General features: G+C 43.0%; 1 protein-coding gene across 1 annotated transcript; it reads right to left on the minus strand.

The window, feature by feature from the left end:
- Nucleotides 1-1,514: 1,514 nt before the first annotated feature.
- Nucleotides 1,515-2,753, minus strand: LOC135461834 (probable G-protein coupled receptor 139). Its single transcript, XM_064739082.1, has one exon. It carries the CDS (start codon nucleotides 2,751-2,753, stop codon nucleotides 1,515-1,517), a length of 1,239 nt encoding a protein of 412 aa, XP_064595152.1.
- Between the last annotated feature and the right edge of the window lie 16,147 nt (nucleotides 2,754-18,900).

An 18,900-nucleotide genomic window follows, 5' to 3' on the forward strand; every position in this document is an offset into this window, starting at 1 on the left:
GAGGCTATAACTTTATAGCCTGGGTACACATCACACCGACACGCGTCAAACAATGCCACACATTTTTGTCAAAACTGTCTGGTGACAGCTATTGTCCAATTAAAACACCAGTCACACAAACTTTGTTTTGCAATAAATCTGATCTGACAACAGTTGTCACGACATTTATAGGGCACGGATCCATGACATTTTGGTTTATGCCAAGTAGAGTTTTTAATGGCTGACCAACCTGTTCATTCGGAGTCACAGTTTCGCGTCATTTTAAACCTTAACAGAGGCGGATATGACCTTCGTATTTGACAGTGATCCGAATATGTGAACAGATATCAATATACAGTGTATGATTGGAGTGGATGCAGTGAATATCGAGTGTCCAAAGTAACAAGCTGCTCATCCAGTAACAATCAAAGTCTACCTTGGAATGAATACATGGTGAGATATGTCCTTCACTTGAGGAGGAAATATTCAAATTTTGCTTCAAATGTTAAGTGTAGCCTATATCGAGGCCTGTGATGTAGAGTGATGGATACTTGTGATGTAGTGCGTGTGGGAACACAGCAAGAGCGAAGGATACCTGTGATGTAGAGACTGTATGAATACAGCAAGGGTGAGGATGCCTGTGATGTAGAGACTGTATGAATACAGCAAGGGTGAGGATGCCTGTGATGTAGAAAGTGTGGGAATACAGCAAGGCTGAGGATGCCTATGATGTGGAGAGTGTGGGAATACAGAAAGCCTGACGGATACCTGTGATGTAGAGCGTGTGGAAATACAGCAAAGGTGACTGATACGTGTGATGTAGAACGTGTGGAAATACAGCAAAGGTGACTGATACGTGTGATGTAGAGCGTGTGGAAATACAGCAAGGGTGACTGATACGTGTGATGTAGAGCGTGTGGGAACAGAGCAAGGGTGACGGATACGTGTGATGTAGAGCGTGTGGAAATACAGCAAGGGTGACTGATACGTGTGATGTAGAGCGTGTGGGAACACAGCATGGGTGACGGATATTTCATGTAGAAACTATAACAGTGCAAGCACTGTACCAATCGTTATGATTTATATTGTAGGTAAGAAGTTAAAACACACCCTTCATTTGTCATACTGGGTACGTCCTTCAATTTGTTATAGTTGGCACGTCCTTGAGTTTGTCATTCTGGGCACGTCCTTCAGTTTGCTCTACTGGGCACGTAAATCAGTTTGTTACACTTGACACGTTGATCAGTTTGTTATACTGGACACGCCCTTCGGTTTGTCTTACTAGACACGCCCATTGGTTTTCTACACTGTAGAAGTCCATCAGTTTGTTACACTGGACACGTCCATCAGTTTGTTATACTGGATACGCCCTTCGGTTTGTCTTACTAGACACGCCCAAGTCCATCAGTTTGTTACACTGGACACGTTCATCAGTTTGTTATACTGGACACGCCCTTCGGTTTGTCTTACTAGACACGCCCAAGTCCATCAGTTTGTTACACTGGACACGTCCTTTGCTACATTGAACGCGCCTCTCAGGTTGTTATACTGGACACTGACACTGACCGCGTGGCTGTGGACTTGAGAGGCAGAGTAGTACCGCGCCGGGCATGGCGCATGCCCCGTCGGCAGAAGCACAGAGTTGCCAACGAGGCCTGCCTGAAGCGCTTAGCACTGAAACAGTAGAGGAGGAAGTTAAGGCTGTGGTTCGTGTACATGAGATTGTTGATAACGGTGCGGACGAGGTGGTAGATAGCTGCCTGGTGAGGTGTGGAAGCCAGGTCGAACTGGCGCTCCACGATGATCAGGACGGCCATGGGACCAACGAGCAACAGGAAGGTGAAGGAAACCAAGAGTAACATCCGGGTGATCTGCCCTTCCCTGTTCCTATTCCGCTTGACTAGATCCACTTCCTGGCTCTTGCCGATCTCACCAGACGAAGTAGAACTTGTTGACGCCGAGGATGACACGGGTTTCGTCGGTGCAAAGCGGACCGTCATCTGCGCATTCCCCATCCCTTGACGGATCTTTTCCGATTTGTTCAACCAAACAATGATCAAAATGTTCATCACGAAAAGGCTAGTCATGGGAATGAAACAGTAAACACACGCGTCTATCCAAGGCCAGATTTGGAACAGAAAGTACTTGTTTTCTGGTCCGGTTGGGTAACACGTTTCCGTTTGGGTTTTTGGGTCATATACCATGCCACGAGTGAAAAAGTTATGGGCATCTAATGCGCATGTACAAATGGCAATGATGCACATGATCAGTTTTGTCCTCGGTTTCCATGACGCCGCGTGCAGCGGAAAACGTACAGCCATGTACTTCTCAAATGTCATAGCTATCATGACGGCCACGTCAAAATGGATGGTAAAATAAAACAAGAAAAATAAAAGACGACAGGACCAGGGATTAAAGATTTCGTAGCCTGGAAACTTTCTGATGAGGAATAGAATGTTGTAGACGAGGATCATTGAATCGGCAATGGCTATAGCGGCCATGTACTGACAGGTGGTGGAGCGCCTGAGGGCCGGGGACAACAGCGTGACGAACGACCACATATTACCCAGAATCCCCAGGCTCGAGCACACCGGAACGTAATAATTGTCAATGGCTATGGCCACCTGGAATTCAATAAATCCTTTGAGGATTTCATCTTTTCCCAAATCTAGATTGTTCTTGGATCCCCAGACATCGCCCTGGGTAGTGGACAGGGTACCATTGGTTGTGATGTTCAGTTCAGCTGGACACGGACACTCTGTGGACATGGCCATCTTCCTCGTATGCCTGGGAGATGACGTCGATTAGAGATTCACAAGGAAAACATTGACTAAAATAGCTAACCATCTGTGAACTTTCACATTCTGCAAGGCTCAAAATGTACTGACTATTTTGTCTTTGTATCCCACAGAGTAATGTACAGCTGTTTTGTTAGGTGGTGTGTGTCGCTATGCTGTGGTGGATAGTCATCCAGAGGTTGCAGGGTAATAAGAACATCTTGCGTCATCTAGTCTGATTCATGTATCTGTAAAGAACAATAAAAAGCATTTACTTTTGAAGAACAAGTTATGCCATTGGACAGCATCAATTTATCAAAACAGAAAATGTAAACCTCCACCTGTCAAAAGTAGAAAAATAAATCCATCAGGTAGCAACTATCGGTCGTTCTGCATATTTCTAAACCCCAGTCTATAATGTAATTAAGATCAAGAGGGTAGTCATGCATTCAGTCAGAATTTGATGATAGACAGCGTGACGTTGAAAATGATACCTGTTTTTTTTCGCTCAGCGTTCATGTAGCACTGAAGAAAGCCCGATGGCTGCTTGATTGGCTCGTGCATATCGGGAATTTTCGGCTTGCTGTTTCAATGCATCGTGACTTTTAAAGGTATTGGCACCATTATACTACACCGAGACCGAAATACTCGATTGGGACTGCAATACAACACAAGCAGACTGACAGCAAGGCATTGAGACCGTAATACTACAAGCAGACAATGTGGTATGGATATGGAATCTGAGCAAGGCATTGTGAACGTTATACTACAAGCAGACAATGTCACATTTTCACTATGTCGCACAGACATGGAATCTGAGAGCACGGCATTGGGACCGTAATACTACAAGCAGACAATGTGGTATGGATAAGGAATCTGAGAGCAAGGCATTGTGAACGTTATACTACAAGCAGACAATGTCACATTTTCACTATGTCGCACAGACATGGAATCTGAGAGCACGGCATTGGGACCGTAATACTACAAGCAGACAATGTGGTATGGATATGGAATCTGAGAGCAAGGCATTGTGAACGTTATACTACAAGCAGACAATGTCACATTTTCACTATGTCGCACAGACATGGAATCTGAGAGCACGGCATTGGGACCGTAATACTACAAGCAGACAATGTGGTATGGATATGGAATCTGAGAGCAAGGCATTGTGAACGTTATACTACAAGCAGACAATGTCACATTTTCACTATCTCGAACAGACATGGAATCTGAGAGCACGGCATTGGGACCGTAATACTACAAGCAGACAATGTGGTATGGATATGGAATCTGAGAGCAAGGCATTGTGAACGTTATACTACAAGCAGACAATGTCACATTTTCACTATCTCGAACAGACATGGAATCTGATGGCAAGGGCCGTGATACTTCAAGCAGACGTTTGGATGACTTTAGTGTAAAACAAGGAATATTCCACATGAAGGAAAACCTCTTTTCTCCTCCACATTGTGTTACTGACAACAAACAGAATGCTAATCACACTCCTGTGATGAGATTATGTGACCAAAAGCGTTTGGAATTTGTAGGTGAATGTATTTCTAAATATATTGATGTGATGCATAAAATGCGGAAGAAATACTTGTCCGTTTTCAGATGACCAGTGGAGAAAATGGATCAAATTATCAATAAAATGTAGACAATGACAGCTGGGAAAGACAGAAAGCATTCATGTTAAGATTTTGCGATCAATTAATTCCCTTACAGTGTACAAAGGTCGTTCATGATTTCTTAAAAAAAATTCTGTATTGTCAGTATTAATTAGATTTATGGAAATATATTCTCAGGAAAATTAAGCGCCTAAGGCTGTTTATGAACAGTTAAGTTATCAGAGAGTTAGGAGCTCTTGTCAAATGGGTGACATCAATAGTGTTTTGTGTAACGGATCCAACCGCTTTTTAGAATGTCGGGAGCACTCCATGACTCGGCTCCCTCTCAGCTGGCCTAAGTCCCCCGATGGGAGCTTGTACATCGCCGACAAGACCAGTCTTTCCTGATCAAATGGGTTAAGCACTGATCGAAGTAACCCAAGTAACAAAAAAGAATCCAATTCTCAGTCTTAGTTGCGGAGATGTGCAATCGAATTTGGAGACGTTGCTGAGTTTGGGGGGTTTTGTGTTTGTTCACCGAGTCCCCGCTGGTTTGCCACATATTATCTCTAACACTACTGACCCTCTGTAAGGGCACGTTAGAGATGTTATACTAACGCCTAAACTCGACGTTTGGTATCGCTGGGATTTTACAAACTCCAGTGATGAGGCAAATCAAATCATATGTGACCGTGTGGAAATGGTTGTGAGTGTTTCTTATAACATAACATTTAACAAGAACGTCGCAATCATGACTTACAACTGAACAACCTGCTTCGACACCATGTCTTTTCCTAATTACAGTCTTACTGTCCTACGTTTTATTCCCATTCAGTATTAATGGAGAGAAAAGCCTCTTCAAACTTAAGCCTTCTCAAAGCCATAGTTCCATTGTCTTGCTTTAAGTTCCTCGTAGTTTCCAGATGAAAAACTACCCAATACGGTCACTTGTAACAGAGACTCATACTGCATACATGGTCTGCTGTGTCACGTCGGTGTAGTTTTTACAACCAAATCTAACTACACGTAGTGTCTCAGTGTTTTGCCAAGTAATCACTAAATCCAAACTCCAAGTCTGACAATCGTATACTGCTCGTAAACAAACAATGCCAAGTCGTTAACAGCAGAACCCGTTTCTAAAACAACCCAAAACATCAGTTCATAAAGGACCATGTAAGATATAATATAGATATATAGTAAATGTCTCTGGTAACATGTAAGAGAGAAGTTGTCAACAGTTTTAAGGGATACAGGGAAGATTTCTAGGCATGATATCTAATTCAAATTTTAAAGTCGTTGTCAGTGAAAAAATTCCAGCTGTAATACAAATATGGTTATCTCAGTTACACCTTTAATGCAATTGTTCATGAAAGGCATGATGTTGATATTATAAACATGTAGGATTATGGTGCCCCAAGCCCCGGGGTTAAGCGGAATTAGACACAATTATGACAACCAACGGTATGAAGGAAATCGCCAAAGATTCTGAACGCTCTGTCCAAATTTGTCGACCAGAGTGTTATGTCCATTATAGAATTTTAGAAACTTAGACTGAAGGCGTTTCGCTGAGTTTCCTTGAAACACTGTTGTTTAAATTAAAAATTTTTGACGCAGATTAAAACCATCACATTGTACACAAGATCTAACAAATGCCGCAAGGATCTTCCTGTGACAATTTCACCTGTCGAGTTCCTATTGACATTTCCATGACTTCGTTATTTTCAGAAAAACACGAGTCAAGGGCTTACAGGATTTGTATCGCTCACTAATCCAAAACTATTTATGTCACCTGAACTACAGTGGGAAGGATGCTGCTGTTTGTGGCTGTCACACTTCCATGCAACACTAAGCATGGAAAGTTTATCCTTGGGCGATTAAATTCCGAATATCACCAAGCGATGAAAGTTTCATATGAACACCAGAGTGAAATTGATCGAGAATCTCCCGTATATACCTACCATAGTCACATTTCCACACTCACACGTGGGCGTGATATATGGTCAAGGAGGAGACAGGTGAACTAAAAAGGGAAGGTTAAGAAGGATATGGCTTCCCACTGTTCCTTATTCAACCAACCAGAAATATTTTTTGTAATTATGTAGCGGAAGCCTGAGATCTGGCTACCTTGTTAACGTGCCTACCTATGTACAGTATACTTTATGAGCATCAGCTTAAAAGATCCGGCTACCAAAGAGAGGCTATGTCCATTAACCTTATAGACCTGTAGTATTTATCTGGGAAAGCTTCCACAAGCTTCATCTAATCTCTGTGGACGTACACTGATGTGTCTTCGCAAGAGTGTTGGATATTTTAAATACACTGTAAAGAGGGATGGCAGGTTTCCATAGTCTTGATTTTACAACGTTTTACAAGTTGGACGACCTATCCAAAAGTGCACTGTGCTTAGTGGGTATAAAAGCGTATTTCAAACGACCAGGTTAAAATGAATGAGGCACTGAGTTAGGGTATGTAACTTGCCAAATGTTCGACAGCGAAACGCGTTGATTGCTGTCGTAGGACGTGGAAGGTATATAACCGATGACTCGTGCATTCCGGACGTTTGCAGGGTCGAACTGCTTTGATGAATTAACCTTTACACACGAAACAAAAAAAAAACATAATTAGTTGCCACATTTATACCCACTGTATACAAGCATCGGTGTTGTCGGTTCGCACTGATACTGCCTGGGGATCATAAACACAACAATTCACACAGGTATTTGTTCAAACAAAGGCATATAGAAAACACTGTGATTGTAAATAATTTCTAACTATCAGGGGAAATCAGGTGGAAGAGAGATGGTGGTGGTTGGGTTGTAGCCTGCAAACCGATCTGTCTTACATATCTGTATTCGTGCTTTTGTTTCGTTGCCGAGGAGCGCAAGATTCTGTGTACACGTCAATAAACCTGGCTCTTATCGAGACAAACAGGTGAAAATATTTTCAGTAGAACAGAGCGCAGAGCAAATTTATTTAATACGTTAATTAAGTCTCTAGTCTATTCCCGTAGATAAGGATAGAATAAATTTAACTCCAAGGACACATAGTCAAAATCCATTAACGTAGACAAGTTGTGTTTCATCTTAACCGGGCATCGAACTTGCGGCTTTCGGAGCTAACAATTCGCTGCTGGATGGAAAACGTCTCACAACAAGGATGATCACGTAGGCAGACGGAAATCTATCGTATAGGACATTATATCGTATCTGCTAAACTCCATGATACATGACGGACATGGATAAAATCCATAGATTCTCGTAGCAAGTTTCTTTTTTTCTTATTACCAACACCCAAAGATCTCAGATATGTTTCTTATACCCGTCATGAGCCACTTTCTTGTGTGTCACCTGGGCACGACGGTTTCGATGAGATTACAGTATGCTGTTTGTAGCCAATCATGAGATCTCCTGTTACGTGTAGTAGGCTGAGTTTCAGAGACTTTCACGGATAGAACTAGAGTTGAAGTTTTGTGTCAGATCGGGCAACAGACATTTCACTACGTGCTGGTGATTTAGGCGGCACGTCCTGCAATTCTCATATCTCAGACATTAACGTAATAATGTATGACAACATCGATATCAAATTGAAGCTGTTTGTGGCATAAGGTTTTTTTCTCACTTATTCAACTTTCGTCTCGCGATTTTATCAGTGGATACCATCTGCTAGATAAATTTCATCGATTACATTAAAGCATAGCCTTGTTCAACATGCGAGATATTCTCCAACTCTCGATGGTCGAACCATGTCGTGACTATTTCGCCGAAGAGATCACTCACCGTCAGCCCGGGGATAGGTTACCCAATTGCGACATCCGGTACACAAGAGTTTCATTTAGCATAAACATTTTTGCAGTGAGTCAGCCTGTGGGTAAAAGCAAGGTCTGTTTGTTGGAACGTATGAAACGACACAACAAAGTAAGGTTTTTGTCTTCATTCGGTAGGGAACGAGGATGGCCTTCATAATTTTGGCTGTGACGTTGAAAATTAATAACTCACAGAAGGAAAAATGAAAGTCGAATGGTAACGGGGCTGACAATTGCTAATTGAATACCTCAGGCACATACGATTTTTAGAAAAAAAAAGTCAAAGGCAAACACAAAACACAAGTGATGCATATGGGAATAGGTTATAAAAGTGAGGAATACGTTCTATTATCGGTTATAACATATTAGGAAATGTAAGTGCTTGGGCCTTTGAGCACGATTTGCCATGGACAGCGCCAAGAAAGAGATCCTCGTGTGTCATTTCCAGCCGTGGGTTGAGTCATGCAGACATTCAATTGTCAGAAAGTGAATTTTAGAATGAACTAGAGAGACAGACGGAGAATATTTCTGTGTTGACAGATTGGCATTGATATCACGGCACATCTTGAGAGTGAGCGATAAAGATACTTAGAGACGGATTGTCGTTTAGAAGAATCAATGAATGATGGTAAAACATAGTTACGCTGATTTGGCCGTGCGGGTTGAAGTCTAAGCTTCGAACGTCGAGAATTCACGACGTCACCACTCAAGGCAAACAAACGTGCAACAAATATTTTTTAAAACTAAATAAAATATCCACCATATATAATAAGAAATATAATAAGAGGTACATACGGGTTGCTGTTATGTTAGGCACGGTCAATTAGACGAGCTGTCGGAATCCCCGGTGTTTGAAAGCAATTCACGAGGCAGACGGAAAACACCTGAGACTGTTCCACAGGACATGCCGCTGATACTAGTACTGTATTGGACAAAGGCCTGTCGCTCTTCTGCTGCTCTTGTCTGTTCTTTCATTAGACTGGAGCAAGTTAGAGAGCTCTGTAGAGTTTATATGGGGGCAACGCATAGCTTCAGCTACTGATCAAACCAAACTGGCAGGTACACCGATGTCTATAACAGCCAATCAAAAGACGACCAGTGTTTTGTCATGGCGGTAGTGGTTTGCTCTCATGTTTGTTTATTACAGTTGATACAGTAACAAGTGCATGATTCTACACGCTGATTTGTGCCTGAAGCAATAAGAGGTTTGCAAGGCTTGCCCCCCAACCACTGATATTTCTGCTAACCATCGCAAATACTAGTAATCCATGTTCATTCTAGATGACACTTATGTTTATTTATTTATTTATTTGTTTGTTTATTTATTTCTTTGTTGTTAAGACTTTACTCAAGGATTTTTCACTTACACGATTACCGTTAGTTCTACGAGTAGAGGAAAACGGTCAATAAAGTAACGGACCTTTGGAACGTTGCCAAGCTATTAACGAAGTTTCCCAAATGTGGCCGACAGAGACTCACACCATATATTGGTGGAAAACAGGTGATCCTTAGACTGAGCAAATAGTCACACACGAGCGTTGTCGACTGCTTGTTGTCACCAATCCCTACAAGTAGTGAGCACGGGCAAATCCTCCTTGGTACAAGGCGGTACCGGTGACAATCTGCACAACGGTCACTCCATGGTACAAGGCGATACCGATGTCGGTCTGTACAACGGTGACTCCATGGTACAAGGCGGTACCAATGTTGTGCCTGCGTCGGGTACAACGTTGACTCCATGGTATAAGGCAGTACCGATGTCGGTCTGTTCAACGGTGGCTCCATGGTGCAAGGCGGTACCGATGTCAATCTGTACAAGGGTGTCTCCTTGGTGCAAAGCTGTGCCCATGTGAGTCCACTCAACGTTGTCTCCTTTGTGCAAGGCGTTGTCAATGTCAGTCTGATCAAGGGTGTCAAGGGTGTGCAAGGCGATACAGATGTCAGTCTGTACAAGGATGTCTCCTTGGTGCAAAACTGTGCCCATGTGAATCCCCTCATAGTTGTCTCCTTGGTGCAAGGCGTTGTCAATGTCAGTCTGCTCAAGGGTGTCTTATTGGTGCGAGGCGGTACCGGTGTCAGGCTGCACAACGGTGACTCCTTGGTGCATGGTGAAGGTATGTGCAACGGTGTCTTATTGGTGCATGACGGTACCGAAGTCAGAGTGTATGGAGTGTCCATGGTTGATATGGTACAACGTCAGCATGAAATAATTTCAAAACGATGTATGTTTCCTAGCTAGAAGTAGCCACCGATGTTGGTATGCACAACGGTGTCTCCAGCTCCAACGTGGTACCTTGTCAGTCTCTAACCTGTCAACCTGTACAACGCCTCCTTAGTACAATGCGGTACCGATGACAGCATTGTACAAATTGACATTGATACCCCTTGCACTAATGAGACAGCCTTGTACAAAGTCTCCTTGGTTCAAGGTCGTACCGATGTGTAAGGCGGTACCGATGTCAGGTTGTACAACGGTGTCCACTTGGTGCAAGGTGGTACAGATGTCAGAGAGTATTGCGTTGTCTCCTTGGTTACAACGTCAATATGACGTCTGTTTATTTCTCAGCGATATTTTCTTGGTACAAGGCGGCTCCCATGTTGTTCTGGTCTTTGCAACGGCGTCTCCAGCTACGAGGCGGTCGCGATGTTGGTGTTTTCTTGGTGCAAGGTGTCAGTCTGTTCAACAATGTCTTATTGGTGTAATGCAGTACTTTTGTCGGTTTGTGCAACGGTGTCTCCAGCTACAAGGTGGTACCGATGAGATCTGTGCAACGGCGTCTCCAGCTATAAGGTGGTCGCATTGTTGTTCTGTACAACGGTGCCTTATTGGTGCAATGTGGTACCGATGTCGATCTGTGTAAAGGTGGCTCTATTGGTTCAAGGCGGCAAAACGATCGTTGTGCTCATGTCTGACGTATATGTCTGGTATGCGCATGTCTGAAGGTTAGTATACACATGTCTGAGGGTTGATATACGCATGTCTGACAGTTGGTGTATGCATGTCTAACGGTTAGTTTATCATGTTTGGCAAGATGCCATGATCCCTTACCTCAGTCCTGACCGACTGCTCTAGCTTTCTTCGAAACAGAGTCTTGTAGTTTAGTATTTTGTTCTGCTATACAATGTCTTGCCTCTGTAAACAGGCTTCTGAGTGGTAATTTTAAGAAGCTTCACAACGGCGGCTTTTTCCGGACATAATCGTGTTTAGCACACCGTCGGCTTCGTGAGCCAGTGATTATATGGTGAGTGTAAAGATGGCTTAGGGATTCAGGATGAATGAATTTTTGAAGGATGGTCAACTGAAGACTACCAAAAAATGTTTTTGAGCCGAAGGCTAAGAACATTGCAGATAGTTTCAAAGTTCCTAATAGATAAATCTGTCAATTAACCAAGTTATAAAGAGATCGAAGAAAAGTTCACACGTTAGATGAAGTATATGAAAGCCTGGGGCGTTTAAGTGTGATCTGTGAAGACAGAAAACATTCGGTAATTTTAGACTTTCTCGATGGGACATAATCTAGTGAGCCTAAAATGTAAAGATGTAACCGATACTGTGCAGGCTTGATAGGAAAATGTAACCGATGTTGTGCAGGATTAAGGGGAAGATGTAACCGATGTTGTGCAAGCTTTATGCGAAGATGTAACCGATACTGTGCAGGCTTGACGTGAAGGCGTAACCGACGCTGTGCAGGCTTGATGTGAAGGCATAACCGATACTGTGCAGGGTTGATATGAAGATGTAATCAATACCGTGCAGGCTTGATGTGAAGATGTAACCGATGCTGCGCAGGCTTGATGTGAAGACAAATGATTGGTGTTTCGCCGTACTCAAGAATATTTCATTCATACGACAGCTGGCAGCATTATGGTGGGAGGAAACCGGACAGAGCGGAAACACAGGACCATCCGCAGGTATGGCTAAGGAGGAAATCAGCATGTGCTGGACTTGAACTCATAGCGACCGCATTGATAGGCTCCTGGGTCATTGCACCGCGCTGGCGTGTTAACCACCTCGGCCATGGAGGCCATGTGCAGGCATGATGTGAACCGGTAATCGATGCTGTACAGTCATGTATCAAGACGTAACCGATGTTGTACAGATATGATGGGATTTATTTATTTATTTGATAGGTGTTTTACACTGTACTGAAGAATATTTCACTCATAGAGCCCGGGAAAAACCCACGACCATCCGCTTTTTCCTGACAGACCTTCCCAGGTATGACCCGTGAGGAGGCCAGTATGAGTTGGACTTGAACTCACAGCGATCGCATTGGTGAGAGGCTCTAGGGTTATTGTGCTGCGCTAGCACGCCAACCAACAGGTCACAGAGGCCCCTGGCATGATGGGAGGATGTAACTGACGCTGTAATAGCATGATAGGAAGATGTAACAGATGCTGTAATGGCATGATGGGAGGATGTATCAGGTGCTGTAATGGGGTGAAGAGAGGTTGTAACAGATGCTGTAATGGGATGACAGCAGGCTGTAACAGATGCTAAAATGGCGTGATGGGAGGATGTAACAGATGCTGTAATGGCGTGATGGGAGGATGTAACAGATGCTGTAATGGCGTGATGGGAGGTTGTAACAGATGTTGTAATGGCGTGATGGGAGGATGTAACAGATGCTGTAATGGCGTGATGGGAGGCTGTAACAGATGCTAAAATGGCGTGATGGGAGGATGTAACAGATGCTAAAATGGCGTGATGGGAGGATGTAACAGATGCTGTAATGGCATGATGGGAGGATGTATCAGGTGCTGTAATGGGGTGAAGATAGGTTGTAACAGATGCTGTAATGGCATGACAGCAGGTTGTAACGGATGCTAAAATGGCGTGATGGGAGGATGTAACAGATGCAGTAATGGCATGATGGAAGGATGTAACAGATGCTGTAATGGCGTGATGGGAGGTTGTAACAGATGTTGTAATGGCGTGATGGGAGGATGTTACAGATGTTGTTCCAGGCGTCCTTGTTGCACAGTTAAATCCAACAATACGGCGTCAGAAATTTTCCTCTGTAGAGTACACATTACCTACTTGTCATGTGCATTTGTTTGCATTTTTGCTTCAACAAAATAACCATGTATTAACACCTGTACATTATCAACATAACACTAGGTCTGGCAGAAGATAGTGGTGAGGAGAACAGCCATTTCTTTTGGATTAAGAGTTGATATTGAATTTCATGCAGAGAAGTTGTTGTGTTGATGAGGCTATTGTTCAGCAGCCATTCTTACGACAATCGTCATTCATCCTTTACTGGACAATAGCTCTTTTATTGCATTGATTATCGGCAATTATTGCTTTGCATTCATTCCAAGAGGCAATGACAAACATCAACTCGTCAGTAGAAACAACAACCATGTATTGGAATGCGTGGTAAGAGTTGGTCTGCAGTTAGTTTATTCGATCCGCTTCGTCTCCGTGAGGAAATATCGATGCCACTTTTCCATGGGTATGTAAAGATACACCATTCTAAGGAAGGATACATTGTTATCCTAGTCAAACATAATGGCTGATTTGAAAACAACACAGATGATAAATGTTTCAAAGTCAAGAATTCGGCTTTCCAGGCATTGTGGTTTAAGCACACAAAGAATCAAGTATTATCGGGACTCAGAGCTTTAGGATTTGTACATAAATGCTGGAATTCATACACTAACTCTCACTTGACGAATTTAATGGATTTATGTCAGCATGTAAATCATTCATGCTGAAAAACTGTTAATATTATCCGAGTGTTCCAGATAAATACGGATGATGGATCGCCATTCAGAATGGTATTGAATAGATTTAACAGAACTGAGGGAGACTCGTGAACTCAAGGGCTGATAACGGATTGGCTTGCATCCGGTGTTTAGGCTAAGCCGTGTGCCATCCGACAAGTAACAATCGCCACTATGGACATCATTTTGACAGTCACATTGCTATACTGACACAGAACTGTCTTAGCTGAAATTGGACCACTGTCGATGACAAGAAATTGTAAACATGTGAAATTGTTCTTTCACAATTCCACTCGTGGTCAGAGGTAAATAAGAAATGAAGAAAATGTAACAAGAAGTCCTGGAAATTGTAGGTACGAAATCAGTCAACTGCCGAGCTGATTAGAAGTCTGTTTACCACAAAAATTGACCCTTTCTCTGGTTTGTCAAAGGAATAATTACAAAAAAAGAAATAAAAGTCAAATAATTAAAGAACAAATCAATAAACAGCCCCCCCTCCACATGAATGATTGTGACTTAACGCCACATACAACAGACGCTTCACACTTCAGACTCCACGGTGTAGAGGTGTGAGAACCTATTTCTGGTGCAATACCCACTGTTATTCAGCAATATGTGGGAATGTGACTGTGGGTGGTATGTGTGTGATATAGACGTTCCTCAGGTCTGACTAACAGCCCAGCCCTCAGTGCTCACGTGGAGAACCTATGTCTAGTGCCATACCCACTGTTATTCAGCAATATGTGGGAATGTGACTGTGGGTGGTATATGTGTGTGAGATAGACGTTCCTCAGGTCTGACTAACAGCCCAGCCCTCAGTGCTCACGTGGAGAACCTATGTCTAGTGCCATACCCACTGTTATTCAGCAATATGTGGGAATGTGGCTGTGGGTGGTATGTGTGTGTGAGATAGACGTTCCTCAGGTCTGACTAACAGCCCAGCCCTCAGTGCTCACGTGGAGAACCTATGTCTAGTGCCATACCCACTGTTATTCAGCAATATGTGGGAATGTGGCTGTGGGTGGTATGTGTGTGATATAGACGTTCCTCAGGTCAGACAACAGCTCAGTCCCCTCAGTGCTGAGGTGGAAAATCTATGTCTAGTGCAATACCCACTGTTATTCAGCATTATGTGGAAATGTGGCTGTGGGTGGTATTTTTGTGTGGGAAAGACGTTCCTCAGGTCAGATAACAGCCCAGTCCCCTCAGTGCTGAGGTGGAGAACCTATGTCTAGTGCAACACCCACTGTTATTCAGCAATATGTGGGAGTGTGATTGTGGGTGGTATGTGTGTGTGTGAGATAGACGTTCCTTAGGTCAGACAACAGCCCAGTCCCCTCAGTGCTGAGGTGGAGAACCTATGTCTAGTGCAACACCAACTGTTATTCAGCAATATGTGGTAGATAAGTTCCTGAGGTAATTATCTCTCTATAGACTTTCATGAAGTTAGCATCAGCTAGACTTGAACTCACAACGACAATTGTTGGTTTATAGTTAAAAATAACGACAACAATTGTGAGCAGACGACTGCGAATTGATTCACGTCAAATGAAATTCTGAAACGCACGTTGTATATTGGTTTTATTGTTAATGGTTTCCAAGAACCCCCGATTACTGACTGACGAATACGCCTCTTTGAACCCAGCTGGCATGCACTGGACTGCTAGCTGGTTATGGCAGCATATTTCCAGGTGAATAAACGCAAATTATTCATGTAACATGGCTACCTTTGATGAAGATTTGTAATATGCTACCTTTGATAAAGACACGTAACATTGCCACCTTTAATAAAGACAAGTAGCATTGCCACCTTTGATGAAGACGTGTAACATTGTCATCTTTGATAAAGACGTGTAACATTGCTACCTTTGATAAAGACGTGTAACATTGCCACCTTTGATAGAGACGTGTAACATTGCCACCTTTGATGAAGACGTGTAACATTACCACCTTTGATGAAGATGTGTAACATTGCTATCTTTGATAAAGACATGTAACATTACCACCTTTGATAAAGACGTGTAACATTGTCATCTTTGATAGAGACGTGTAACATTGCCACCTTTGATGCAGACGTGTAACATTGCCACCTTTGATGAAGACGGGTAACATTACCACCTTTGATGAAGATGTGTAACATTGCTATCTTTGATAAAGACGCGTAACATTGCCACCTTTGATGAAGACGTGTAACATTACCACCTTTGATGAAGATGTGTAACATTACCACCTTTGATAAAGACGTGTAACATTGCTACCTTTGATAAAGATTTGTAACATTGCTACCTTTGATGAAGGCCTGTAACATTGCTACCATGATAAATACGTGTAACATTGCAACCTTTAATAAAGCCGTGTAACATTGCTACCTCTGATAAAGTCGTGGAACACTGCTATCTTTAATGAAGAAGTATGACATTGCCGCATTTAATTGCATCTATAGCATGCGATTTCCAAACTGTTTGGAATTTAGAGGATACAGCTAAAAAGTTACTTGAGTTGGAGGGAACAGTATGGCACGAGGCTATTGGACTCGTGAAGCGTCTAATTACTGATTAATCATTCGTGAAGGGAATGACGTATTATTGCTTTACACAAAAGGAGGCTTTAGGGGTGTTTAGAAGTTATTTGTCGGACCGGAAAATCTATTAATCTTTCAGTGACGGAAAACAAACTGTTCTTGCAAATTGGGGACAGGGGCCTTATGACTGAATGATGACTTGTTGCCAAGCTTATGTGGCCAGGAGACGTGTTTAAGGTCGTACCCCAGGCCTGCAGGTCAAACGCGGACACAAAACCTGAGGTTAAATATTAACACTTGGTTGGGTTGACAAACCAGGCGATGACCACAGCCCGGGGCGGCACATCCCATCCGGTCAGTCTTTCACAGATCAGAAGCAGGTGTGACAGATTTGTCATATTGCCGAGGTGCTTCCGCTGTTTTCATGCCCCGTGAGATGTTAACAAGACATTGCGATCCGTCATCAGTACTCCCACAGGACGGGAATCCGCTACAAGACTCGGAGCCTGATTGTCGTGATATTGGCGCGGGAGGCGTGGAGGTACAGGATATAGTTAATGCGGTCTTATGTACAGATTTATTGACTGCTGTTTAAGCCCATACTCAAGAATTTTTCACATCTACGATGGCGGTCAATTTCATGGATGCCAGGGTTAAACTACCGACCTTTTGGCAAGTTACTGACGAACTTTCCAACGTGTCATCTACAGAACTGTACACCGCATTGGTGGAAGACAAACTGTCTTCAATGAACATCTGACGGCGAAAACGGCCACGAAGGGCTTCGCTGACCACTTATCATAAGTTGTTATCTAGGCCACTCCGGACAGTGAGAGGGATGGAACACATGAGTATGTTTTTGACTTGGATGGTGCCTTGTGGTGCACACAAAAACACTCATGTTTAATAATGGCCTTCAGTTTCATAGGTGACGACAATGTGTATTAGGGCCCTGATACCTACGAAGTGAAACAACAAAGGGCGTGTCCAGCCGCTGATGAAATACGACAAAACTACGACCAGTTTAATGGTAATGTACAAGCAGCTGTAGTACCTTGTTTATGGGCTTGTTTCCTCCCGGACAATGCAGATACGTCCTGGTCTGATGGTCTATGCTGATTTAAGGCTCTCATGGCGTGAGCTGTGTAAGTCTCAACTCACAATGGCAGCAGATACAGTAGAGTAAAATTAATCTATCAATACGGCAAAATTTATTCCATGACGCAAAACCTCATTTTACCGAAGTTACATCAGATATTATCTTAATAAAAATATCGATAACAGTCATTAAATAATTTACTTTCGCATCTGAATGGGATTAATTAGGCTTTCACCTCGTTCTGCATTTTCACAATTACGACTTAATCATTAACGGCAACCATTTTGCTTTTTTATGACAAAATGCCTGCTAAGTGAGATGTGCACAGAAATTGAAGCTAATGTAAAGTCAAATGAATCATTCTTCTGCTGAATGAACAATTCTCAAACGCAAGTTTTAACTTTCCTACATTTATATTATTTACTTGTAGCTTTCTGCTTAGTTTCCCGGTGTAGTCTTCGCCATACAACTCCTCTCATCTGCTTCGATCTTCTAATTTCCCAGCATAACATCTATATTCAGTGTTACTATCCATCTCGTGGTCTCAGCTTAACCTCGATTCCATGTCTGTTCTACTGTAACTGCTGTACAGTATTGGTTCACTACCATCTCCACAGGTGTTTGCATGGTAGGTTGTAACTGTGATGCGGTTGTGATAACCAGTTTCTATGTTCACTGCCGATACTATATATGCGTATGAATGGAAGGCTGTAACTGTGGTGCGGTTGTGATTACTAGTTTCTACGTTCACTGCTGACACTATACACGTGTATGCGTGGTAGACTGTAACTGTGGTGCGGTTGTGATCACCAGTTTCTACGTTCACTGCCGATACTATACACGTGTATGCATGGTAGGCTGTAACTGTGGTGCGGTTGTGATCACCCGTTTCTATGTTCACTGCTGACACAATACACGTGTATGCATGGTAGACTGTAACTGTGGTGCAGTTGTGATCACCAGTTTCTATATTCACTGCTGATACTATACACGTGTATGCATGGTAGGCTGTAACTGCGGTGCAGTTGTGATCACCAGTTTCTACGTTCACTGCTGACACTGTAGACGTGTATGCATGGTAGGCTGTAACTGTGGTACTGTTGTGATCACCCGTTTCTACGTTCACTGCTGACAGTATACACGTGTATGCGTGGTAAGCTGTAACTGTGGTACTGTTGTGATCACCAGTTTGTATGTTTATTGCTGATACTATACACGTGTATGCATGGTAGGCTGTAACTGTGGTGCGGTTGTGATCACCAGTTTCTACGTTCACTGCTGACACTGTAGACGTGTATGCGTGGTAGGTTGTAACTGTGGTACTGTTGTGATCACCAGTTTGTACATTCACTGCTGGCACTATACACGTGTATCCGTGGTAGGAT

The sequence above is a fragment of the Liolophura sinensis genome, chromosome 1 (genome assembly GCF_032854445.1).
Source record: "Liolophura sinensis isolate JHLJ2023 chromosome 1, CUHK_Ljap_v2, whole genome shotgun sequence".
Taxonomy (NCBI): domain Eukaryota; kingdom Metazoa; phylum Mollusca; class Polyplacophora; order Chitonida; family Chitonidae; genus Liolophura; species Liolophura sinensis.

Excerpts from the sequence above, each read along its gene's own strand:
- LOC135461834 (XM_064739082.1), bottom strand. The coding sequence starts at position 2,753 with ATGGCCATGTCCACAGAGTGTCCGTGTCCAGCTGAACTGAACATCACA.